Below are 26328 nucleotides of genomic sequence, written 5' to 3'. Positions count from 1 at the left end.
TGAGTCTGCTTCCACGTTCCAGACAGTCCGCAGCTAAATTCTTAATATAACCACCAGGGACCACACCCGCGCTGAGCTTGACTTGCCCTACAGGCCCTCATCTCTCAAGTTGGGTCAGGTTTTGCTGAGGTAAACAGCTCTGAGCTCACGGCACCGTCCAGTCAAATCACATACTGCTGTTGTTTAATTTTCTCTCCCCTGAAGGATTGTGTTCTTTTCAGTTACCTCCAGTCCCCTTTCCAGGCTCAGTTTCTCTGCAGCTTGCTGTTTAAACCTGTTAATATCTCACCACTATTTTGGGAATGTTCAGGTGCCGCCACTGTTACATAAGGCCATAGTTCAAGATCACCTGGAACTCCAGTCACTCTATAAAGATTCCACACTAAGCAGCCCCGTGTAAATTTTGTTTTCCAGTTTACTGAAATGATCAAGAAGGAAGGAAGACAGTAAATCAGTGAGATTGTGATTCAAGTCAGCTAGGACAGAATCAATGAGTGTCGTGAATGAATGTGCCTCGTAGGGAGTAACACGAGCTTGGCAGTGATTGATATCTCCGTCGTGTCTAAGGTGGTTTGGCTGGCTCTTTTTAAAGCTTTAATGTGATCCGCATTCTGAGCATGCCAGATTTTCTGGGTCCACTGTACTCCATGCCAGATGTCTGGGAGGGCAGGAACGTAGCGCTGCTGATGCAGGTTCTCACTTGATACTGCTCATGCACGTCTGTGTTGTGGTCCGCACTGTTTCTCATTTGACGCTGAGGAGGGGCAAATGTTGCGGCTTGGCTAGAGCACTAAGCTCATCAGGATCAAAGAGTTGCCCATGGACATTTGTTACCTGTGACTTTTTTTGTTGCTTTACCATTCTTATTTTGTCTTTGATGAGGTGCTGTATATTTCTATAATGCTCTGCACAAAATTATCCATCAAGCTTCATATACCAGGTATTCAATTCTAACTTCAAAGTCATCCAAAAAATAGGCGCATTTTGGCAATGGAATTGAACCCTAGCACCATCTACATAGACGTTTGTTTGAATAAAATAAAGGTTTTCTGTGCTATGTGCTAACTATGTCTGTTGTGTGGTTGGATAGGTCAACAAACAGCCATTATTACATCATCACCGTTGACAAACTGAATGGGTCTATCGGATGAAATCCGACTTCAAGGTTACTGGTAAAGACTGAGCTGACAAACCTCTCGGTCATAAATGGCAAGACAAGAATCAATAGATCGCTCATTCAAGCAGTCCGGAGCTGTGTTCTCTGCATGGTTACTGGACTCTTATCTAAATAAGATAGCTAGGGTGAGAGCTTAGGTCATCCAGCTGAGGCACAACGCACATGGAGAAGTCCATAAAAGTGGCTTGAAGGTGGACTGTGTGGACTCCTGCTTAGAGAGGGCTTGACCAACTGACAAGCTTCAGGTGGTGGCAGTGTAGTACATTGGGTTGAGATTGTCTCAGGCTGTGTTCTGATTATTTATTATATTTTTCTGTTAAATTGTGGACATGAGGAAGTGAGTGACAATAACAGCACGTGGCTAGGATCTTTGTAACTCCTTGTGAAATAAAAGCAAGATGTGCCAAAGATGTATTAATGCTTGATAGCATCAACATGTTGTGGAGTAGGAATTTTTCAGGAGAACATCTTGTCAAGGCGACACAGCGCTGTGGGAAGCCCTGTGGTGGAGGTTTGTGGAGAGAGGAAGTCCAGGGCACTTGGCTTCAGCTCTGTGACCCATTGTCTCTACGCAGAAGAAAATGAATGGAAGCACAGTGAAAGAATGCTTTCTTGTCTAATGTTACCAACCGATTGGTCCTGGTGCTGTCTTCACCTACGTAAATAAAATCCATTTCTTAATGTTTATTTTGCTTGTTTGTTTTTGTTTGAAGAGCGTTTTCTGGGTTGGTATTCTCCGCTAGCCTCATCTGAATGACAAGGTCATGTTAAAGTTAAATTGTGCTATGCTTTGTTCATTCTTGTGCACATTTATTGGTCCCTTAGTGTTGTAAACACTGTTTGTTATTAGCAGTGAAACTGTCATTTTACTGCCTCACCATCGTAATTATGCGCAGCTACGTCTCACTGCGTCACACTGGAGGTCAGGCACTGGTATGTGTTTTATTCCCTGTGATGTGGTTTGAACCCGAGCCAGGACGCTCAGCCGAGGGTAACAGGTGTCTCGAAGCACGCTGCTCAGTGTTTCCATTCCTCACATCAGGATATTTGGCATCTGTGTCCTCTTATAAGCTCAACAGCAACAACATAGAGTGATACCAGATTGTTGAGGTTCACTGCTCTTCCAACATCATTATCACTGCTTTGGTTGTGTTAATGGAGCTTTTATGAAACTCTGTAAAGCAACTTTAATTCACACAAGCGTTTACTGATTTCAGTAGACGCAGAAGTGAGCTTTCATGATGAAAGTGTGAGATGAAACGACTCGATGGCATGTTTGAGTCAAGTCAGTGTGTACTGCAAGTAGTTGTGTTCACTGTAATGCACTCTGCCTAAGATGTATGTATTAAGATGTATTTTTCAGTCCATTGAGATGACTTTACCTTCAAGTTTTGCCACAGCATTCATTCAATTTCAATGCAAATAGAATAGGTATGTTAATGGAAGTAAAGCCGAACAGTCATTGCTCTCAAAGCACTGAAATTAGCTCTAAAATTAATCATGAAACTGATGTGTTATAGCATTTGGTGTGACAAAAATTCATAAAAAAACACCTCTTTGCTTTCTTCACTGCTTCTGTTATCTTGTCAAACTCCCTTCCCTTGTTTCATTTTATGACAAGCTTTAGACATTATATTGCTGTGATTCACTTGCATTTATTTGGTTTTGTATCTTCAGTTCCTACAATATTTTTCCTCAGAAGCCGACGTTTGGGTTACATGAGGTCATAGTGAGGGATTACGCAGTAAGTGGAAAAATGAGGAAATGGACCTTGATGCTTTGTGGATCACTTCACTGCATTTGAAACATTCTTTGATATCACTATGAATTATTCAGGAAGACTTTTTCAGAAAAAAAATCTGTTGTATTTGTAATGCTTCCACACCAGCTCTGTTTGTCTCGTACTCATGTTAAAAAACATCTTCCACTTATTTGCCTTTCCATTGTTTTCCGTCCTTCCTTCTCGCTCTCTCTCTGTTTATCTTCACTCCAGTGTTATGAGACTGGTGGCGGCTCCAGAATTACATGTTTCCTACGCTAAAATGGCAGGTTGTGTTTAAGTGAGACCAATATAGACCAAGACACAAAAATCTCCTTCCACCCATTTCATTTACATGTCTGTTTACCTTCAGCCATCTTTGAGAGACATTTAAGTCAAAGTAAAAAGCAAGTCAAACGAAAAATAGATCATATTCAAGTATATTGCTGAATCTTACTCCAGCTGAGGTACAGTTACTGACCGCTGTCCCTTCTCTTCTTATCTCGTATCTGGTGGCAACAGCCCAAAAACAGCCTGAAAACTTTTAACCAGAAGATGTCCCCTCACCCTCCCAACCTGTGGGGAGAAGTGCAGCGTTTTTTCTGTAGATTTTTTTTTTTGACTAATAGTAGTGGGTGCCTCTTCAGGCAGCTGATATTGATCCTGCAGCTCCTCTCAGTTCATCCACTCTTCATGGCCTTGGCCTCAATGTATCATAGTTCAAGTCAATACTTCAGATTCTTCTTATTGCGAGGATTGCTTCATCTAGTCAAGCACATATTCTACTTCTAACCTCTGGCTATTTAGCTTAAATCCAGTGGATGAAAATGCACCAAGTTTCAAATCATCTTGTTTTGGCCATCAGCATTGTTTTGTCATCAGTGATTGGTATGACATGCAAGCACCTTGAGGGGATTTTTGGAGCATTCTGCTGATGATCATTGCTATGTTGTGAATTATTTCTGTGGTAAAGCAAAGCCTTTGTGTCTCTGGCTACAGATGTTATTAGTGATTCTGTTTCTAGTCGAAAGAGTGAAAAGATAATCTAATGCAGAAGCTTGAGTCATTGTTTTGTTATTCCTTTATTCCTTCCAAATCCCCTCTTCTCTTTTTTTATGCACAAGGAGTTTGTTACGAACGAAACCAGAATAACTTCTCAATAACTACAATTTCCTTCAGATTTTTGGTGAAGGAACTTTTCTTTTTCTTCCACCATCTTCAATCCCAAGTGCATTCTTTACTTTGTTCTTGCAGGTTCCAGTTAAAAAACACTCACAGGAGGCGAATGTCACGGCTGCTCTCTATTTTGTTTTTCCTTTCTCCTTTTCAAGTCCTGAAGGCCTCATTTGATAGAACATTAGTGGTCGGACCCGCTTCCAAGATTCTTGTAGGAAACCATCGCCTCTCCCCTCGGAGCTGTTTTGGCAGCTGTGTTTCTGTTTGGCATTTCGCAACATCTGTTGGGCGCTGAACTTAGCAAAACTTCAGCTGTGGAGTCGTGCCCACAGGATTAGAGGGCAACATGCTGAAAGTCTATTGCAAATCGGGGGCGACCTAAAAAATGAAAACAATTCTCCCGGTGCTTAAAGCAAACCACGGAAATTGAGGGAATTCCTTCTAAAAATGTGGATGTGGCCATAGTCATTTGTAACTGTCGTACTTCACCACAGGCCCTTCCTGAAGCCTCCACCTATTTGTATTTCAGTAGAGAGACAGACAGTGTGACTCTGGGGTTAACCACTACAGCCAGACTAAGCGGGTATCCCCCAGACCCTGCGGCAAGTGGTGTCACAAGTGGGATCTTCACATAGTCTGAAGCAGGGAGTTTGCTAACTGGACTTCCAAGTGGTGAACCTAAAAGAAAGAGATGCCCTTTTAAATGTAGATGTAAAGCAACAGATGGTCTTGTATGAAGGATGTTTGAGTCCATGTTTGCTTCCTTAAGAGAAGGAGGTTCAAGTGAGTACAGTGACTCGGTTGAGTTGGCTCCTTTACTGCATTACTAATGTGTGGTTTCAGGGTTCAAGGCTACCACACAGTGACGAGTCTTGCCGGTGGTAGTGTAGCTTAAACTATTCTAGAATTATTCTACTGTTACAAATGAGATATGATATTCATTTGGCTAATCAAAAAGAGGTGGAAATTTAAGTAAGAAACTCATAACGTCAAAACACTGGCTCAGAAATAAACTGAACTCACCAGGGGTTTTCATCTGAAGGCCATTGATATTTCCACATCCATCGAGCAAACAGTACACAGAAACATTCACCATGAGGTGAAAGGTCACAAGGTCTTCAACTGTGGAAAGACCATGAATAAAAAAAATGTGCTGCCCATACTGGAATTGTTTTGAGTTGAGAAAGTTGGTGTGTCCAGGAGGATGTTAACTGAATGTGCTGGTATCTTGCATTACTATCGCTGTAGATCCCTTTGTGTTAATATCGCACAAAGCTGAAATGATCTGAGTTAGGAGACGTCATCAAAACACCTGAAAATGAAGGTCACTGTGTTCTCCCTAGTGTACCTGTGCAGGATATTTGTTACTGTGAGAGCGTAATCTTATCCTGCTGTAGGAAATGACCTCATACTCGGATAGTGCGACAGAAAACAGCAGTTTCAGCTCAACTAAGAAAAGAAATGTCCAAGTTTCTGACTGATACAGTTAACCACAGCATGCTCGGCGGGAATAGCCTTCTACACCTGGGCAAGCTGCGGCCCTTTGTCTGTACAATTAAAATACTGAATATAACTCAGGTATTTTCAAAGTGTTTGTTTTCTGTTCTTCTTCCCCATAACTACATTGAAATTACATTTGACACATAACGTCACCCCATACACTTTCCCATTATTTAATAATTATCAGTATTTATTAATTTAGATCATTCATATAACTTAAGTTAAATCTAACAGTCTTCTATTATAATCTAATTTCCCTTCAACAGTCACAGTAGTAGTAGTAGTCTGACTCGCTCAGCAAGGTCTCAACATGTGGACAAGACTACGACTTGTTCCAGTATTGATTCAGAAGATTTATCTAAGTCAAACCAGTGTGTTGTGTTGTCCAGTGGGGCGCTGGTGGTTATGACGAAAATGAAGCATGAAGTTGCCTGAAGGTTGTCATGCGACTGCAGTAATGTGCTCCACGAACAGAAGATGCCTTTTGTGAATGCTTGGCCCCAGAATAAATGTTAAAAAAATCTTGGCTATGCAGTCATTTTCAGATAAACTGCTGGATTCCGAAATGTCTCCCGCTTGTTTTATTGGAGTTACATGTTGTGCTAGTGATATGTATGAAGTCATTTCTCCTATATACATTTTGGCTTTCAAAGACACTAACTTGGACGTGAGAAGAGCTGCGCAAAAACACATGGCGGGATGTTATTTTGGTCCAACAGATGTGGGGGGTTTTGACAGAAATATTAATGACGAAATCCACTTTCAGCCCCTCAAGTAATCTCTTTGGATGATGGAAATCAAATCCCTGATGTTGTAATCTTCTTGCCTTTGCTTGAATTGTGTACGTGTGTTGATGTGTACTGTACACGCTAGCTTACTGAGACAATATTCTCAGACATTTGGAGTTTCAATACAAGTCTGTCTTAGTCCCAGCAAGTCATTTATCTGTGGCGATGGGAAGCTCTTCCATAATGGGTGAGCAAACAATCCACAAAATGTGTTTTAATGTGTTAGAAATGCCTGAAAAAATACAGCCGAGTCCCCTTTTTGTTTTCCCCTCGAGGCTGCACTGTTGAGCTCTTCTTTGCCTCTCTTCCGCAACAGTCAAATGTCATTGCTGCTGGAGAGATACTGTTTTCAAATCTATATAGAAATATACAGGGCATATGATATGTGTGATATACTTGCTTCTTGATCAGACATACGCTAGCAAACTGTTGGCTTCTTACCTAAGTAACCAGGAGTTAAATGGTCCATGACATGGGTTCAACCAAAGCCACAATTAAAAGGAAGAAATACTGTTTTACTGTGGGGGCTTTTTTTCCAGATAGAATGGCTACATAGCATAACGCTTGAGACCCTTGGGTAGACATCAGTAGTACCCCTTCCATCATGTGTGGTTAATAACATCCACCACACTTTCCCCTCAGCAAGCGACATAGCTTCCATTTCCCTCATCTGGAATAAGACCTGTGGCTTGATGGGCAACAGCCTTGTCTTTGCCACGGTGGCAGAAGTGGCTGCTCAGTGTGTTGCTCTATGTGTTCTTCAGGCTGGTCCTCGTCTCCAAGTATCTCTGTTGCTACATCAGCCGCATGGTGTGCCCAAAAAGAGTTCTGCTTTGTGACACATTTCTTGTATTAAATAAGTATGCAACAAGAGGGGAAACCCCCAGAATTATTACCAGAAACATGTTTGAGTGGAAATACTGTTTGAATCAAATAAATTATTTTAATTTTTTTTTTTTTTTTTTTTTACAATGATGATCCACTCAGCTACTTGTCTTGCAGAAGTAGTAGCTCATAATGTAGCTTATAAGTTTATTGCCTGCACATTTGACCTGAATAACGGCATGAATTGGTCTTCAAAGTGATTGAGCACACTGTGAAAGACTTCAAGTATAAATGTGTTTTCAGATGTGCATCAAAAGTGTTGTTGAAGACATAACCATCTGAAGTCTGTGAGGGAACAGGTTGCCTTTGTGTTGTTGGATGTTGACAATATGGTTGAGCAGAGACCATTTTGCCACAATAACATCAGGCTGACCAGGAGGGACTGAGATCACTGGCCAGTCCAGGAAACTAAACCTAAGTTTGTTACGTCTGACCCGCTCTTCCGCAGCCAATTTTCCTATCTTTATTCCTTCTTTCTCCATGTGGCTGGCACTACCAACTTTATTACTCTGAACGCTCACAGACCTGCTTGGGTTCCTGATTTAAATTAGATGAAAAACACAAATTCTATTCAGCAGTCTCCTTTTTAAAACCCTTATTTCACTGTTGTTCAAGTGCTGTGGGTCATTGAAACCACTATCTCCAGCAAGAACCAGTCTGTCATTCAGCTCACAAAGCTGCCAACAGTCAAGTTTGAGTGTGGCAAACTGCTAGGACCAGATAGTGTTGGCTGTGCCAGGAAAATGTCCTGGCTGAGATGATGGCCACAGTATGTTTGTGCACACACAAAGTGGCAGTTGACGTGCTTCCGGTTGGTACATATGTTTGGCTGATCCACAACAGAGAGGAGCCTGAAGCAATGAGCTCTGTGTAATTCTGGTTGTGTTTGTTTTGGTGAAAGATGATGCAAAATATGAGCAGTGGAAATACAGCAAATTTAGACCCAGATACCAACCAGTCAGTGGTGGGCCGTGCATTTTACACATAGGCCTTCAGTCAAGTCCATGACGTTATGAGTATCCAATCACAGGACGCGTACAAGTCACGTTCAACATGAGGCCAGTTAGAAGGCCTCGCTGTCCCCAACTGGTGATCTGATTGGCTATCGCAACTATCCATCAACTATATGTGTCCGGTCACTCTGAGGGCACCTGCGCCTGCACTGTTGCTGCTGAAGGCCTTGGACATGTCCACACAAGCTAGCTGGATTCTGATTGGATAAAAACGCTATCCTAGAAAAACAACACTAGGATACACGCTGACATGAGTATGATTATTATGTATACTACAGTCAATATTTTGGGGGAAAATGCATTAATAATGAATTTGACTTTTGTCATAAATATGCTCATGATTCCTGGTTATGTTAGGGCCAGCAGAGAAGGCCTTGCTGGCCCTGACAGTCCGCCACTGCAACCAGTACACATATTTATTTTCTTCCCTATTTGATCTTGTGGAGTCCTGTGATTCTGGGCTGCAGGTCTTCTACTTTGCAGGTCCACGTCTGGTTCATGTGATACTTATGAGCTACCAAGTCTACAAAGTCTTGTAGCAAATTGTCTATGTAAAATACTGGTAACACTTTAGGTTGAGGGGCACATAATAACTACATTCCAGGGCAAAATCTAGTCAGTCTCAACAAGACACTAATCAGTACTGTGTATTTATTACTTGCCTGGTAACATGCTGCAAATACTCATATCAATAAGTAGTTTGTTTGTTTTGTTTCTTGTGCCGTTTTCTTATGTGTCTTGTACCCGCACATTCCTTCCACTGGGGCGGGACTGTGCACTTTGAGTATTCAAAAGATTCATTATGATGAAATGTATATTGTCACGTGTTGTTGTGTAATTTATTTTGTGGGATCAAAAATATGGAATCAAGTTCCGGAGAATTTCACATCGACGGTTGAAGAACAATCGCCTATTCTAAACTTAAAAGTGTCGAGCCATGTCCAATACACGATCATTTATGCGGCGATTACCTTGATAATGTGTAAATATTGTATTCGGATATTGTTTCTTGACGATACTGTAGCTTCTCGAGTTAGATGGAGGAATTCAGAAACTATTTAATGGAGGCCAGAAGTACAGTTTGGAAATTCTCTGCTCTCATAGTCATCTTAACAAACACAGGGATTGTTTATGTATTTACAGCAAGTCTTGTTTATATCACTGGGCTACAAGTGAATATCTGTCTGACAGCACAAAAGTCACTGAAGCAAACGGCTGACAAATATCCGGACCCACCACCATGGCACATCCGCAGCTACTTGGTTGCCTGAGCAACTCAGTGGCCGAGTCAGAAGAATGTCTGGGTCAGTCCAGCATCGACTCTTGTGTTCTGACTTCGAGGGCCGCTGGAGCCAACTCACTTGATGAAGCACTGGTGAATCATCTCCAGGGCGATGGGGGGCACATGTGAGTGGAAGCTAACTGTCAGAGATGCTGGAGACTCCAGGGGAACTGAGACGGAGCATTAATATTGATAAAGGGCAGTGAACACCAAGTGGATGTCTCTCTGTGGCACAGGGAAGCTGGGAGCAGTTATCATGGAAAGATTAGTGTTTTTCACTTCACTTGAGACTTACTTTTTTCTTCCTGACTAGACACTTGAACCAGGGTTCAGTTCTGAGCCACGACCCATTCAAGTCTTAATTCTTAGTGCATGAATCTTCAGTTTATCCCTCAGACTTCAGTTTCCAAACCTCCAAGCGTAAATGTGTCACAAATGAAGTGAAGAAAACAGAAATGTCTTTTTTACTGCCGTAAATACAGACAGCTGTGTTTTTACGACCCCACATAGTACACTGTTTCACAACCGTGGAGCCACACACTTTCTCCTCCCAACCGACCAGTGGTGGTGTGAGCCAATCTGCTTTCAGCAGCTCTCTTAGGATGATTTAGATTGACAACATAAGGTGCATGTCTAATCTGAGATTAACAACGCTTCCTTATTTTCCCTCCTGTTATCCATGTTTCCTGTCCCCCCCATTGCTAAACCCCTGATATGAAGTCCGTTTTTGTGATCCTCACATAACACACTTGCATAGCAATAAATATATCAATATATGTTGACTGTTTAGCTTTGGTTATTTGCAGACACTTATATACACACATGCACTTGAATTGTGCTGTGAGGTTTGTGTCATTATGTGATGAATAAAAATTAAATATGTCCATTTTTGTGCTGTAAAATACATACTACTTTTTTTTGTTTTGCAAAAGGGTTCATTACCAAACATTGGCTTCTCCCATCATAAATGACTGTACTCTCAGTTGACCCCTGTTGTTGTCTTCTCGCAGGCCTTCAAAGAAGAGTTGGAGAGTCTGATCCAGGAGCAGCAGAACAAGGGGAACAACCCTACAGGTCTGCTGGCCCTCAGACAGATTGCGGACTTCTTCATGGCCAGCTCAGTCGCCGGCTTCAACAGCTCCCCGCTCAGTGAGTAACTGACCTCTTTGGTTGGCAACCAGATGCTGACATCCAGCATGGCATGTCTCCCTGCTCATGTGGGTGCGACTACTTTGAGCCACCCCCCAAAAAACTATCTAAACACAGGAGTCCGGACTCCGGAAGAGGCACAAATACTTCTGCTCTTTCATGAATTCTGGTCCAGACGTCCATATGGAGCGCCTGCTTCCAATCACAGAACTGGCCCTGACTGTGTATAAGAAATTAAAGACACTCATTTATGCTCTTATTTGAAATCCAAGACGATGCAGTGTGGGTCTAGTAGACGTGTAGCAGGTCTTCTAATATTTCCCTGATGTCTTGCGTGCAGGTCTGGGAATGGTTACACCCATCAATGACATGTTCGGTGTGGATTCATCCACCATGGTGAAGGGAGAGAAGCTGACGCGCTGCAAACTGGCCAGTCTCTACAGACTGGTGGACCTGTTCAACTGGGCACACTTGGCCAACTCCTACATCTCGGTAAGACGTCAGCAGGGAGTTAAAAGCAGTTAGCGCTAAAAGGCTCTTTCCAAGACTCGTCTTTATTTTTACCCGCCATGCATTATTTAGATGGAACAAAGTTCAAAGTTAAGCCGTGTCTCTGCGAGAGAACCTTTGAGTCAGAAATAGTTCAGACAGTTGAGGAGGAACTTGAAGTGAATGTTTGTAGTCGCTTAATTGTTTTTTACACATGTGAAGTTGTTTAAATCACTATCAGGTCACAGAAGATGATTTAAAAAGCCCATGTAAATGTATTTAAAAGACTGCCACTGAAGCCGGTCTGTTTCATTTTTGAAATTTCATGTCATTTATTTTTCCAGACTGCCCACAGTCACGCCTCTTCTCAACTGAGGTGATAAATAAGGACCTCATCTAAGCTCTCACTTCATGAGCCAAACAAGAATTTTGCAATATTCTTGACAAAGTTTAAATGATTATGATTTATAAGTAACATTTCAGCATAGCTGTTGAGCATATGCTTGTTTCACTGCCTGAAGGTTATCAGCCAAAATAGTGTTATTATTTTAGGTGACATTTTTACTTGAAGAGTTGTGTAAATATTTTGCGTAAAGAAATGTACTGAAGATGAGAAATGGAACTCATAAGTTTAGTTTTTTACATGTCAATGTCAAGGTTTTTGTCTCTCTTACTGTAAAAAATTCCTAGTGGGAAATGAAAACTACTGTATAATCCTCTGAATTCCTTTTTTATAATGTAAACCATGAAACTGTTTTAATTTCCTTACGATAAAGGTGTAAATTCCAGGCCGTAAGGCAACATTTTTTTGAGTTATGGTTTGGTTTGACTGACATGTTGTTTTGTCCTCCAGGCTCGAGTCAGCAAAGAGCAAGATCACATCCTCATCATCCCCAGAGGGCTTTCATTCGCTGAGGCATCCGCTTCAAATCTGGCAAGTTCCACCAGTTGATATTGTTTGCCTAAATATTAATTCTTTCACTTGCCAGGTTCCTGAATTTCTTGAGGTCTAAGATGCAAAAGTAACGTCTTTTACTGTCTGACGCAATTTCTTTTGCGGAGTTCAATATTTTAAAAACTAATAGATAATCATTTGAATATTTTTTTATGTCATTATGTGAAAGCAGTACTATTATTTTCTACCTCTGTTTGTTGGCGCCGATGGCACCTACTGAAGAACATTGTGTACTGTTTCATTTCAGTAGTCTGACTTCATCTGATGTTTGTTTTCAACCTTTAATATTCTTCTGATCTCACCGGGTTTAGGAGTCTTTACTGAGACACGATGTTGTTGAGCTGGAAGTTGCTCTGAAAGTGTGTGAAGGTTCACGTGCAGGTCGCCCTGGTGCCATCAGATAAAGACTCTCCTCCTCAAGTTCATACCATGTGCAGCAGCTCGAGCTAAATGATGTCATCATAATTGTTCTCTCCAATAATTTCAACATAATGATTGCGGAAAATGGAGCTTCAACAGGCGCCAGCTATAATCTGCTGTATCCACATTTATTTTTGCATTTGATTTTCGATTGTTTTCCCTGTGGACCACATGTGGTGGTGCTCTTGGTGTACGTGTGTAGTTTGTCCTGACATGCCACAGTGTTATTGTTAGAGTCACAACTGTCCTGATGCTGTTGACATCATGGCCACTGTGGCAAATACTTCTTTATTATTGGGATGGTGAACATAAATTCCCTGTCGAATTCAAGGCGCCGTGCTCCTCTTGAAGTATCTATTCTGGAACGTTCTTATCACCTTCAAACCGTCCAATCAGAATCCAGAGTCCTTCTAGCATGGCCTTTGGCATTCCCATTATATTTAGACGTGTGGTGTTTTGGGTCACAGAGGGTCTTTGTTCAGCCTCTGACTGAAGGACACGGGAGGGTGAAACAATAGTGGACCGGAGGGATTCCACCCAGTCCGTGCTGCTCCGTCCTGACAGCTGGCTACCACCATGTGTGGAGATAGGGCGCCGTGTTTGGGGTCGAATCAAATCAATCAATAAAGTCTCATTCGATGGATGTTTAAAGGCGGTGCTGGACATGTTCCAGGATTTTCTGCCTGGATTCACGCAGGGGTCGCCAGCAGGCTGTTTTCGGATTTTGTGCTTCATCATTTAGGAGTGGAATAATCGTGGAGGTGCGTGTGGGAATGAGACAGGATGGGCGGGTGTCTTCGCCTCAGTCTGAATGATGGATGCGCTTCCTGTTGTGATACACAGCATTGTGAGAGAGTTAAGTGAGCTTCTGTTTTCTATCACCGAGCAACATGTGGTTGCGTTCAGGTCCGGCGCAGCCAGTGAGGACTCTCTGTCTGTTATCAACCTCTTAACTGCGAGCGCTGACATCTGCACTCACTTTTCCTGACGCGATTCCTTCTGTTTCATGCCTCGGTCCCATCCAGCACTTATCTGTCTTTATTGTCCCTTTTATGGTCGTCCAGCTGTCTCTCCTCCAGCTATCAGCCTGGATCTCCGACGTCTCCCGTCCTGTAATCCAATAACCAGCCTGGGCCGCTGGTTTCACCGTTGTTGTTTTGTTTCCGTGCAGAGTCCGCCTAATGTGATTTCTGCTCAGGAATCATGACGTGTGTGTGAGGCCGTTTGCACTTGTTCACCTCCTCATTGCTCTCCCTGTCGTTTTTCAGGTCAAGGTCAATATCATCGGGGATGTTATTGAGCAAGGCTCCACCAATCTGAGACTAGACCCCACTGGTTTCAGCCCCCACGCTGCCATCTATTCCATGCGTCCAGACGTCCGCTGTGTCGTACACGTGCACACCCCCGCCACGGCAGCAGTGAGTCCTATATATTATTAATCTAACTGTAACTGTTTCTCACCAAATCAAATACGAAACTATACTAATATAATAATTTAAAATACTAAACCAGCAGGGGCGCTGTTTGGGGCATGTCATCAACTGACAGCGCCGTAATTGTTTTATGTGGACAGACCTGCTGGTGGCACGTGCACCAAATGAGCCATCATTAAAATGTAAAAGGTCATGAAAGGGTGTCATCCAACCGAGCAAGAAAATCCACTACTTCTAAAACACTTGAACTTCACTATTAGTCATCAACATCTTAAGGGATTAAGCTGCTTATTTAGCCCTTTGGTCCGCAAAAACATTGACATAAAGCTGAAGTTCAACTACCAGCAACGAAGAGCAGGTGAGGTCAGGCCCTCTCCTTGGACTGCAGTCGTCAACGGCTCTGCTCACTCTCGCCCCCTGCAGGTGTCGTGCATGAAGTGTGGCCTCCTGCCCATTTCCCAGGAGGCTTTAATTCTGGGTGAGATCTCCTACTACAACTATCATGGCAGTCTGGACGACCAAGACGAGCGCAAGGAGCTGCAGAAGGCTCTCGGTCCCACATCCAAGGTGAATCACACAACCTTTGGTTTGTTTTTTTTTCTATCAGTACAGTCTCTACTGTACTTCAAGCAGAGTCAGTAGATCATTTAACACTTTGGGAAATAAATGTGGAATTAAGTTTGTCAGTATTTCTGAGTTATTATTATTATTGTTATTATTATTATTATTATTATTATTATTATTATTATTATTATTATTACAGGCATGGTTCAACCAAATTCTCTTTAGATTCTTTTTTTTTAAAAAGCATCTTATTCATAAACAGGCTTGTAGTAAGGAGGGTGTCTGGTCCGATGTTTGTTTAAAAAAAAGTTATTTTTGTACATATCAATGCTTACAGCTTGTTTTTCTACAGAGCAAGTAGTAAAGTCAGTCATTGACATTTCATGTCTGCAAGGGAATGGCCTGGGGGGGTGTCTTTAGACGCCCTGTTTCAAAATCCTTGCTAAAAGCCTGTTCATAAACAACAATAAAGTGGTTGAATAAAGATGAGAAATGAATTTTGTTGTATGTGTGTGTGTGTCCAAGGTGCTGGTGCTGAGGAATCATGGTATCGTTGCCCTCGGAGACTCAATAGAGGAGGCGTTTCATTACATCTACAACGCAGAGTTGGCCTGTGAAATCCAGGTGAATACACACACTGGAACGCAATCGTGAAAGCGCACGCATTGAGGCCTAAACCCGAGCACCAATAAAGACAATGTTGTCGTGCAGTTATGTATGTTGTTATACACACATGAACGTGTTCAAAACCACTCCTCAACTCATACTGTAAAACGCTCATATACAGAAATATATTTGTATGTATGCAAAACAAAGTGCATCCCTTAGTAAAGTTATTCAAGGACGATTTCAGAAGACTTGGGGAATACAGTGTTTCTAGTTTAGCGCTGCGGCTGGACGCAATTTACTGAGTGTTGATCACAAACAGTCATATTCAGAACGAGTCAATGTCTGAGGTGATTAATGACAGTTCAGCATCCTCCACTGTTGTGTTTTAGATGATGTTCTGCACCAAATCTCATGAGAAAACATTAATCCCCCCCCAGCAAAGCCAGCTTAATTTCTATAAATAAATCCCCTGCCATGTTTGTTGTCGGTGCTTTCGTGTGCTTTAATGCTTGCGACTGCGACCTTCTTTAAGCCTCGTGACCGTTTTTGGAAGCGCCGCTATTGTTTTGTTGATTGTCCCTCCCTGCATGTGGGCGTCAGGTGAACGCCATCTCATGTGCTGGTGGAGTGGACAACCTCATCGTGCTGGACCAGAAGACCTACAAGGCACGCGTCGCCGACGTCGCCGCAGCTGGCAAGGTGAACATGGGCGGTCAGTACAAGTGGAAGCTCGGCGAGCTGGAGTTTGAGTCTCTGATGAGGATGCTGGACAATCTGGTGAGTCTGCTCCCGCGACTCAATGAGTTTCATTTTTGGATTAAATACAGAGTCATGCGTATTTAAAACAACTCCTGTTCTTCCAGGGTTACAGGACGGGCTACACCTATCGGCACCCAATTGTGAGGAACAAGCCGAGACACAAGAGCGACGTGGAGATTCCAGCCACTGTCACTGCCTTCATGTTCGATGATGATGAGGACGCCGGCGCCACTCGCTTGCCCTTCAAGTTCCTGCAGCAGCGGCAGCAAAGGGAGAAGACGCGCTGGCTGAACTCACCCAACAGCTACACCAAAGTCAGCGTGGAGGGAGGAGAGGAGCGGCACAACAGCAGGACGACCACGGTGACTCAACCTTCTTTAGAATATTAGTGTTGCATATATATTACAGTAGCGATGCAATGGGTCCATCTTGTGGTGAGGCTAGGTATTGCGTCGTAAGCTTCAACTTCATATTCTTCAACTGATTTAGTCTGTTATCTGTATGTTGTTTGAATTTATTTCAGCCAAAGTAATATATTACACATGAAAGCAAACCGATGAACCAAGTGGGAGATCACCATGTCATTTCCTGTCAATCATCATGGTTTAAACGGTGGATGTTTACAGCCGTAAACAGTCAAAACACTAATGTTGTGTGTTAGCAGAGTAGCAATAATGTAATAATCATATTAATAATTGCTATTTTTAACCTGCACCCAAATTACTTATTTGTTATCCAAACTTTACCTTGTCCTTTTCCTTTATTTAGTGGAAGAAAGCAGATGAGACTGGAACTCCGATCCGTATCGAAGATCCAAATCAGTTTGTTCCTCTCAACACGAACCCAACCGAGGTGCTGGAGAAGCGGAATAAAGTGAGTGTTGAATTAGCGACGAACTGCCTGAACTCTGAACCTTAATATTTTTAAACATAGCATTTACTGCATGTGCTCTTTCTAATCCCACAGATCAGAGAGCAGAATCGGTACGATGTGACGACATCAGGGCCGCGATCTCAGCACCTCGCTGGCATCCCAATTGATCCTCCACGACGGGTGAGACAGAGGAACAGTGCATTTAGCCAAATATATCTATTAATAGTAATGCAATATATATAATTCATTTAGCTTTTTTAATTTTTTTATTTGTTTTTTCATTGTTGCGCCAGTAAAAATGTGCAATGAAACTGCCATGTGTTCATAAAAATATTGAAGCTATTTTGTTCATAAAATGAATTGCACGTGATTTTTAATTTATACTTTTAAACATTTTAAAATGTTTTTTTTAACTCAGTGATGTGAAATAGCTAATGTAATTACATTATATGTGCAGATGCTCCTTCCCTCCGCTAGATGGAGACATTTTCCATTACATTTAAACTCACACGGATGCGACTCTCGTCGGTTAAGTGAACAAACAGAAGTTGACTGCGCATTTTGTCTTTAAGGTGCAGATAAAAGTGACGGTAAATATCCACTAATAGTTCTGTGTGTTAATTTGTTTTCCTCATGAAAGGCCGCTGCACAAAATGTTGGCATTTTGGCATGTTTTTAATTATGTTTTTCAATGTGTGCATGGGAGTTTATAGACATTTGAGGGTGTTTCCTTCACTGGTGTGTGTTTCATGAGCATGCATCAGAATTGTTTCAGACATATTAAAGCTCTGTTCATCATTTGTGAGGTGTGATGTTTCTCATATCTGTTTTAAAGAGCTTGAAGTTTGTGGATAAGCAGCGTGAGATTTGTTTTGCAGACGTGATGGTTGTGTGATGTGGTCACCACCACTGGAACATGTTTATAGTCTGTTTTTTTTTTTTGCTGTACTCTTGTTAACATGTGTGTCTGGTTGTTACCATGCTCACGCCTCCTATCTGCTCCTCCTCAGCCATACGTGCCCACAGAGGAGGACCAGATGGCTCCCCAGCCTCCCAACCCCTTCACCGAGCTGTTAGAGAAGGACATGGATGAGTACCGCAAGAACATGGAGAGGCGGCAACTGGGTCTCAGTGGTACGGCAACTGACAACACACTCACACGCATCAGCGTGCACATACACTATAGTTAAATCAATGTTGTTCTGATCTGGAGGCACAAATACACACACAAACACCAGTGGCGGTTTAAGGTTTGAATTGGAAAATAAAAGGCTACTACTTGTATTTGTGTTTGACAACACACATCTCTTGTACAAAGTTCATCTGACATTGTGTTATGAATATTACTTCCTGCCATCAGGTGCCTCTAATGTACATGGAATGTTTCCAGAAGTAACTGCTAAACATTAGATTGAGTTAAAAAGCCTGATGGAATTTAATTCCCAAACTTGTCACCTAAAAAAGAATCAGGATTTTCATTATTTTTACTTATTTATTTTCCTTTTTCTGGTGCTGGAAAAACCCCATAACCTCTCATGGGAATGCACATCTCTTTCAAATGTGACTTTAATGTCATGTAAGATACAAATAGGGGTGAGTGAAATCTGCGAATTGGAAGGTAATAAAAGAATCACTCACATGAGGGATCAGATCTGAGCCCCTTCTAGATTGCGATGGTGAGTAGTGATGTGTAGTGAGAGTAAAGGAGGAGATACTGGAGCTGCAGGACTGGCATCACTGAGGACCATGTGTGCAATAGGAAGAGGTTGGTTCTGAATGGAGCTGGTACACTTCAGCAGGAGCCCCAAGAATGACCTTTGGATTGAACTATTGATTCTTGTTAACTTAATGGCTTGTGCTCATTATTCCAACACACACACACACACACACACACGAGAGTCAGTGCTAATCATATCAGCCGTCTGCGCCCTCACCTTCTTCCAGAGTGGAGGAAGTGATCAATAATGAGGAGATACTTAAGGGTGGGGCTGTCACCGGGGGCAGATGAATATCTTCATTAAGGGTGTGTTGTTTTGAGGGTCACACCTCCCTTCCCTCCGTGGAAGGTTTGGCCCACGTGAGGGACGACATGACGACAGCGCCAACAGACAGCCGCTCTAATAACAGGCGCTGGTTGCTATGGCACTGGTGCCCACATGATTCCATGAATCCCCAGTGACCAATCTGGATTCAAGCTGGGGACCGTCTGGAACCGAGCGCACTCACACATTTAAACACACGCATATGTCACGCTCTGTCTTGTGTTCGTTTGAAATGTGCAAATTAGAGGCGCGAGTGGAATTCAAAGCGATGTGAGGAGAGCTGCAGCCACGGATGCTGTCAGCTGAAGTCCATTCAGTAATAGTGTGGTGCCGAATTCCTTATATGGCTCAGATGTTTCACTGAAACTGCACTTCACTGAAACTTTAGCACATCAAAGTAGCCTAGTCTGAGGCGTTTTGTGAGTCCTAATACTGAGGTAAATACCATACAGGGGACCAAAAGGCAGCTCTAGACGTGCCCTGAAAGAAATGTTAAATGCATAGGATTATTGACATGCACGTTAAATGATGAGCAGCTTGAACATTCACAAAGAGACTGGAAACACAGTGAAATAGTATATGTAGCAGGTAGTTTTGATGAAGAAATGATTCACAGCAACTTAGGACGCTCCTTTAATGCCTTTCACTGCGGACCCTGAACGCATCAGACTGACAAAATCTCTTCAGTGCATCATATCTGTTTAAAATGAGATTGTCTGGATGGATGGAGGCGGCGTCTCAATCCTCTCTGCCTGACCATCATTCGCTCCACTTTCTGCATGAAAACTTTCCGCTGTGGATTCTGGTCCTGGTGGAGAACAGGCGCTTACATAACTGTCGTCTGTCGGTGCGGCATGAGAACGGTTGTGAATGACGGCGACGCCTCCACTAACTCGATGTGCGAACGGACGTGTGAGTGTGGTACAAGAATATTACTCATTCACAGTGAGCGAAGTGACTCGTGATGAGATGAATCGTCCATTGTCCTCGCTGTCTTTCCTCTGACAAGCATTTGGGATGCAAGTGCAAAGTGGGCTCTGCCTTCATCGTTCCCCGCCATATCGAGTGTTCAAGTGTCGCGATGAAGTGGCCGATATATCGACCCGGAAACTTTGAGTGGTGAACCAATGAACTATTTTAAAGAATTTTGGCCTGTGCAAAAAATGGAATTAATACAAGAAATTAGACTGAGAAAATTCACCAATAGTGTATCTAAAATCAGAGCTCGGTATTATTTTTGTTTTTTAAACTTCCTGTTTTTTCTGTCTATTAGCCAGTAGCAGTTATAACAAAATGTTCTCTTAAATTAGCATTACTCCTTAAAATAATCTAATTTAACAGTATTTTTAAAATAACCAAAATAAAGTGAAACATATAACTTTTATGATGCATAGTATTATTGTGTATTATTTGAAGCATATAAGGTCATGGCGTAATTACACGTTTCCCTATTTTCCCAGAATTTAAGTCAATTTTAAGACTTGTTCTTCTGTCCTTTTAGCTCGACAGCGCCCCCACAACAATCCCAGTCTGTAATGTTGCCCCTGGACATTTTATTGTGTCTGCTATAAAGTGTATTTTGTTTGCTGATGATGTACACAGAGGACTAAAAGTCAGCAGTGGCACGAATGAAGACAACAGTGTGTCAACAGAAGTGAGGATGATAATGCGGAGGGAGTGAAAGCAGGAAGGGAGTGAAAGAAGGAAAAATATTTGGGGTGTGTCATGGATTGAAATCTATGCAGGTAAAGAAGAGAGTGCAGGCAGGGTGAAGAGGCATAAAGAGTGGCAGAGAACCTTTGCAGGACAGTCATGAGACCTGATGTTTGGTTGAGAGACTGCAGCTCTGACACACATACAGGAAGCAGAGTTAGGGCTTGAAGATGCTCAGGTTTTCAGTGGGAAACGCTGGAGCTTGACTCCCAAGTAAACAAAGTCTGGCAGCTTCTGGGCTGATTGACCCATTTTTCCGATGTGATGGCCTATTTCTTTTTCCACTTCCTCTTCAACAACTGGAAATCTGCTTCAGTCTGAATGAAAACTGCAAATCATGCTCAGCGGTAGCATCTCTCATGCTGTGATACTGTCATACTTTTGATGAATCCATCCTGCTTTATGTGGACACCGACGTGTTATGTGTCGCCAAGGTTATGTGAGGGAACCGATAAAAGTCGTGGTCAATGAAAAGTGCTGATTGTGACCTAAATGTCAGGCTCAGAATCACATGATCAACAGCCGAGGATTTTGGAAATGTTTGAGGAAAAGCATCTGTGCATGGCCTGATTCTAACATGTGTGTGTTTCCACTAATCTCTCCCCCTCTTCACTCTTCATCCCAACCCCCTTTTGAACCCAAACCTCCACCCCTGCTGTCGTCCCGCTGCTCCAAAACCCCTTTGCCACCCTGCAATCCGCTCACCCGCCGACCCCCTCCCCATCCCTCACCCTGCAGATGGCGAGCATGAGCTAACCTCCGACGACGGCTCCACGCTCTCTCAGTGTCTGTCTCTGTCGCCGCAGAGCACCCCGGCGAAAGAAGGTATCACTCACTCGGACAGTGACGCTTCACTCCGCCGAGTCTCACTGTGTGTGTGTGTTGGCACGTGTGACTTAATGTGTCTGACTAATGCTGGGATTATGCTGCACTTAGGGGATCACTGCTACAACATGTTGTTTTCACACCAAATATTTTAAGAGTTGATCAGAGCCTTTCAAAAGAAAACTTTGTGTCATGTAGTGAAGTGGGAAGATCCACTGGTGGTGCGGTGTCCCTCACTGGTGTGTTCACAGCTACAGATCTGTTCACAAAAGCAACAGCCAAACATCAGTTTGTGGGCAGCCACGTTGGATTCTCTGGTTTTCTTTAATTCATGAGCGGTTTCTTAACAAGTCTTACATTCAAATCCCTCACTCTCAAGTGTTAAGCCTCAGATCTGCATAAACAAACCGAGAACGATCTGTTCTTTTATCAACAGTTAGCCTTTTTTCAAGGGGAACTTTTACACTCTGTGACACCAGTCTGCTGCACCCGCCGGCCTCTTTCTAGTCAGCGGGGCACGACAAGGAAGTGGGGAACTAAATCACAAAACCGGTTTCAACACATTTTTTATTTTCCGATTCGGACCATACAGTTTTGACTCTTGTGGAATAACCACCTGCCGCGGTGCTGTGGAGGGATATCTCTGCCATTAAGATTTCAATACAAAAAACAAATTGAATTTAAAAATAAATAAATAAAAATCCTAATAAAAAAACTGCAGTGCTGAACCGCTAGTGACGTTGCATTCAATGTTGTTGGAGGAAATTGGAAACGTGACGACAGACTCATACAGCGTGGCATTTTTTACCTCTTTTATATCGTGTTTGATGGCACCTTAAATAGCAAGTACATTGGAGCAGTGTGTTGTATCTGCACTTTTTTCCGACATCCACGTGACTCATCCACTTATTCATATTTTTTTACAGCATCACAATATCTTTGTTGCCTGTAAACATCATACCTCAAATTCTGCGGTTTGAGTGCTGCCTGTCTTGATTTGGCTCCGCCCACTGAGCAAGGACACGCTCCCAACGCCACTTCTCTGCCATCAGTGTTGAACTCGTAAAAAAAAGATTTATAATTGTAAAAAAAAAAGTTTCAAATCTGAAAAAAAAAACTTGAATTCGTAAATACAGTCTGAAACCGATAAAAAACCTTTATATTACTAACTTAGATCAAATTATTAATTTTCAGGCTGTAATGAAAACTTTTTTAAATACAATGTTTTTTTCTAATTCAAACAGAGCATCAAAACATAGAATTTTTTAATTTTTTTTTTAAATTCATTTTTTTTATTAAAATCTTAAAAACAGGGCATCAAAACATCATTTTTTGGAATCTTTTTTTATTATTTGGATTTTTCTTTCTTTATTCAATTTGGGTTTTTTGTATTCAAACCTGGCGTGCAGAGATATCGACACAAGTGCGGACCAGATAAAGTACAATTCAATAGTAAGACTGTGATCCGTAAATGAAATCCTTCCAGTTCCAACACTCCACAGGATCACAGGGCGGTTTATCGTGCAGTGACTGACTGTGTCACTTGAAGACAATGCTGTTTGAACGCAGCATGGTGGAACACATTACATGCCCAATAAATCCTTGTACATTAATATTTTTTGAATGAATGTGTAGCAGAAATACGTACAACTTTATTTACAAAATATAACAAAATTGTTCTACTTATAATAAAAGTGTTTGCCTCATTTGGCCACTATGAACACGTAAGAGTAAGAGTGGACACGCCGTCCTTCAGTGGCCCCTTCTACTGTTGTGCTTCTGTGCTTGGGGTGGGTTGTGTTTCTGTTTGTACGCATGGCTTTAACACTGTTGTTATTTCTTGGCCTCTCTCGAGCACAAACAGACACCAAGCTTTATGATACGCTCAGATCAGTTGCCACGCTGCAACACTACCCTGCTGTCCCCGACTCACCTGTCACAGACAGAGAGCGCAGCGTTACGTGAACAGTTATTCACTTGTCACAGTTTCAGAGGTGGAACCAGGACGCGGTCTCTGGGTCAAAAGGGTTTTTACGCAGGGAGATAAGTAGAGCACCGGGACACGGCGTCTGAGGGAGCACACGAAGAATGAAGCAGGGCGATGCCAGCAAGGAGTTGGTTTCACTTCTACAGGGCTTTGTGTTATGATAAGACACATTATGGTGCTGTAAACACACAGGCTCATCATGTCCTGACCCATTTAGGGTGCTCTCATGAGCTGATCCAGATTGGATATCTCACGAGGAAAAAAAATGTTTTAGCTGATGAGTGATAGTGTTATGGTGAGGAGGAGAGGGAACAGAGTGGCAGCAGCAGAAGCTGGTAACGTTTGTGGAAAGAAGGAGTGGATGGTCGATGGGAGCCGCTACGGTCTTCCGAGGAGTTTCAGGAGGGATGGGCAATATGGACAAAAAAAGTTATCGCAATAAATGTTCTTATTTCGACGATAACGATAATTATCACAATAAATTCATTTTCATTCTATTCCATGTGTTGGACACTACAGTCTCTCTTGAAACTGTTTTATGATGAAACTTATTAGTGGAGTTTGTCTCCAACATCATTATTTGTTTATGTTTAAATACGATAGTTAACGATGTGTTTCGCTAATACTTTGACCGCTTTAGAATTTGTTGTTGGTCCCTAACTGATGCTGGGGTGTAGCTTTAGCGCTGCCTGTGAGAGTGTGTCCGCGATCAAGTGGACCCAAATGGGGACGCGGACAACGATACAGCTGCCAATACTGGAGCGGAGCTCCGTCCAATATCCACCTGTTTTCGCCACGGTGTTTCGCCGAGGCGCCAGCGCAGCGTCACAGAACCTCTGAGGACCACTCCATCTAATAAAATAAACACGGATCCAAAGACTCAGAGTGGACCGATGTCATTATCAATATTTTCCCTGTATAAAAATAAGTTTAAAACTACGATCGTGAACCAAAGTCCACCACACTCTCCACAACTGTCAAATACCGCGGAGCTAGACAGCGCGGCGCACCGTCACGGCCTCGTCATGTTCACGTGTACAAGTCCAATGCAGCCGTGTGTTTATCGAATTTATCGTGGAGATTATGTTTTTGGCGGTACATTGTGTACAATAAGTTATCGCCCACATGTCTAACTCCTCATCCTCTGTCCATTCCTCCCCTCCAGAGAACCATACGGGCCTGATGAACGGCAAGGACAACCACGGAGACGAGGAGCTGTCCAAGCGCATCAGCCAGCTGACCACCAGCGTCGAGAGCGTGGAGATCTCGGTGCGCTCCGGCGAGAAGATAGAAGAGGCCTTGACTCCCGAGAGCTCGCCTTCCAAGTCCCCCAATACCAAGAAGAAGAAGAAGTTCCGCACGCCGTCCTTCCTGAAGAAGAACAAGAAGAAAGAGAAGCTGGAGGCCTGAGCGGGGGGAGCAGCGTGAGAGCGGCCCACCGCCACCTTTTCCTGTTTTTATTTTGTATGTTTTTATCGTCCTTTTATGATTTCTCTTCGTTTGTACGTTCATTCAAATGTTTCAACGGAAGGTGTCGGCAGCGGCAAGAGCCAGGCGTTTGTTTTCAACCGTGGGAAATGTCGCTCGCCAAACCTGTCGGTCACTTCCTGTCAGTCTTCAATCCAGAGTAACTGGATCCACCTGAAAGATTTACAAACGATTTAAAGAAGAGTTCAAGTATCTCTTTTATCAACTCTCACGACTCGTGTGTGTGTGTGTGTGTGTGTGTGGGTGTGTGTGTTGCTGAGGGTCACCTGACTCTGCGCTGGGAACTGAAAGGCCGCATGAAATTTGAAGTCACACTGGAAAGTTGGTTTGAGACTAAACAGCCACAGGGCCTTGGGGTTTTCTCACCGTTCTCTGTTGTCGCAGACGTCAGCGCAGATCCCAGCACCAAACTGGAAGATGGAGACTGGCCGAACCTAAAGCAGTCACTTTGAGTATTTATGTAGCAGTCTTCCTTCCTACGCGTTTCCTTTTTGCCAAACTGAGAAGTCTGATGTCATCTCCGGAACATACGCTCTATTTTGTCTACGCTGGAACAGTGAAGCTTATTTTTGCTAAAAAATGTAAACCTCTATATTCTAATCAGAGTAACACACACAGATAGAAGAACTGGATTGTGTTTTTTTAAAGACTGTATTTTTTAACAACGCTGCACTTTTCTTGTGGTAAAGTTGAACACTTGAGTTTGCAAGTGAAGGAGGTGGAGTGCAAGTGCTGTGAGGGGAGATATCGGCTGTTTTCGGGAGCGTTGGTGCCGTCTCTCATCACTTCGGCACCAAAACAACTCTGTATTTTCTTGCTCTGCCGGCTGCAGGTTTGAACTTCCCTTCATGTCAGCGCGAGGTCAGAGGATCGGGCAACGTCCTCCTCTTGCAGGTGAACCAGATGTACCAGAATCCCGGGTCGTAATGTGAAGCTCAGAGTTGTTGCAGGGATGGTACAAGGCCACATGTTTACTCAGTATTTGGCTGGGATCACTCAAAAGAGGGCGAGGAAGGTGCGCGATTGAAACTGGAACTGTACATGTGAGTCATAGTCGGATGAGAACGAATACACTGTGACATGAGCATGTTATTTTGATTTCTTTCTGCTTCTCTTTTCATCCTTTATTTGTATCACAGCCGTTTTTTTTTTTAGTTTGCAGATCAATAACCATTTCAAATCGCTCTCCAAGGAACATCCTTTTTATTTTTTTGTCTGCATCTTGCTTTACTAATAACTATCCATTTTTTTTCTCCCTCTGTCTCTTGTTTTTTTTATGCGTGTTGCTTTGGCGTGCCAGAATGAGCCAAGCTACGTTGTGACCTGTGAAAAAAAAAAATCCTATATAAATGGTTATCTAATGGAGTTGCTTTTAGCTGTACCGCTAATCACAAATAAACTGTACTTTAAGAACTCCGAGCTCATTTTCATCTTTGCGTCCC

General features: G+C 42.7%; 1 protein-coding gene across 6 annotated transcripts in view; it reads left to right on the top strand.

Moving 5' to 3' along the window:
* The window catches only part of LOC128753680 (gamma-adducin-like), a 68902-nt gene extending 42846 nt beyond the window's left edge, over positions 1-26056 (top strand). For 3 of the 6 annotated variants that reach the window (XM_053855616.1, XM_053855615.1, XM_053855614.1), the window contains exons 3-16: positions 10591-10729; positions 11070-11221; positions 12072-12152; positions 13862-14011; positions 14450-14593; positions 15116-15214; positions 15800-15976; positions 16063-16320; positions 16727-16831; positions 16925-17011; positions 17404-17421; positions 17842-17965; positions 21325-21411; positions 24564-26056. In XM_053855616.1, the coding sequence (XP_053711591.1) occupies positions 10591-10729; positions 11070-11221; positions 12072-12152; positions 13862-14011; positions 14450-14593; positions 15116-15214; positions 15800-15976; positions 16063-16320; positions 16727-16831; positions 16925-17011; positions 17404-17421; positions 17842-17965; positions 21325-21411; positions 24564-24808 (1866 nt within the window). In that variant the 3' untranslated portion in view covers positions 24809-26056. The remainder of the gene's footprint in view (positions 1-10590; positions 10730-11069; positions 11222-12071; positions 12153-13861; positions 14012-14449; positions 14594-15115; positions 15215-15799; positions 15977-16062; positions 16321-16726; positions 16832-16924; positions 17012-17403; positions 17422-17841; positions 17966-21324; positions 21412-24563) is intronic. The other 3 variants (XM_053855619.1, XM_053855618.1, XM_053855620.1) reach the window with 3 other exon arrangements.
* The last annotated feature ends 272 nt before the right edge of the window (positions 26057-26328 follow it).

The sequence above is a fragment of the Synchiropus splendidus genome, chromosome 2 (assembly GCF_027744825.2).
Source record: "Synchiropus splendidus isolate RoL2022-P1 chromosome 2, RoL_Sspl_1.0, whole genome shotgun sequence".
Classification (NCBI taxonomy): domain Eukaryota; kingdom Metazoa; phylum Chordata; class Actinopteri; order Syngnathiformes; family Callionymidae; genus Synchiropus; species Synchiropus splendidus.
Note: the sequence above shows the minus strand (reverse complement) of the source record. Positions and strands in the feature narration are given on the sequence as shown.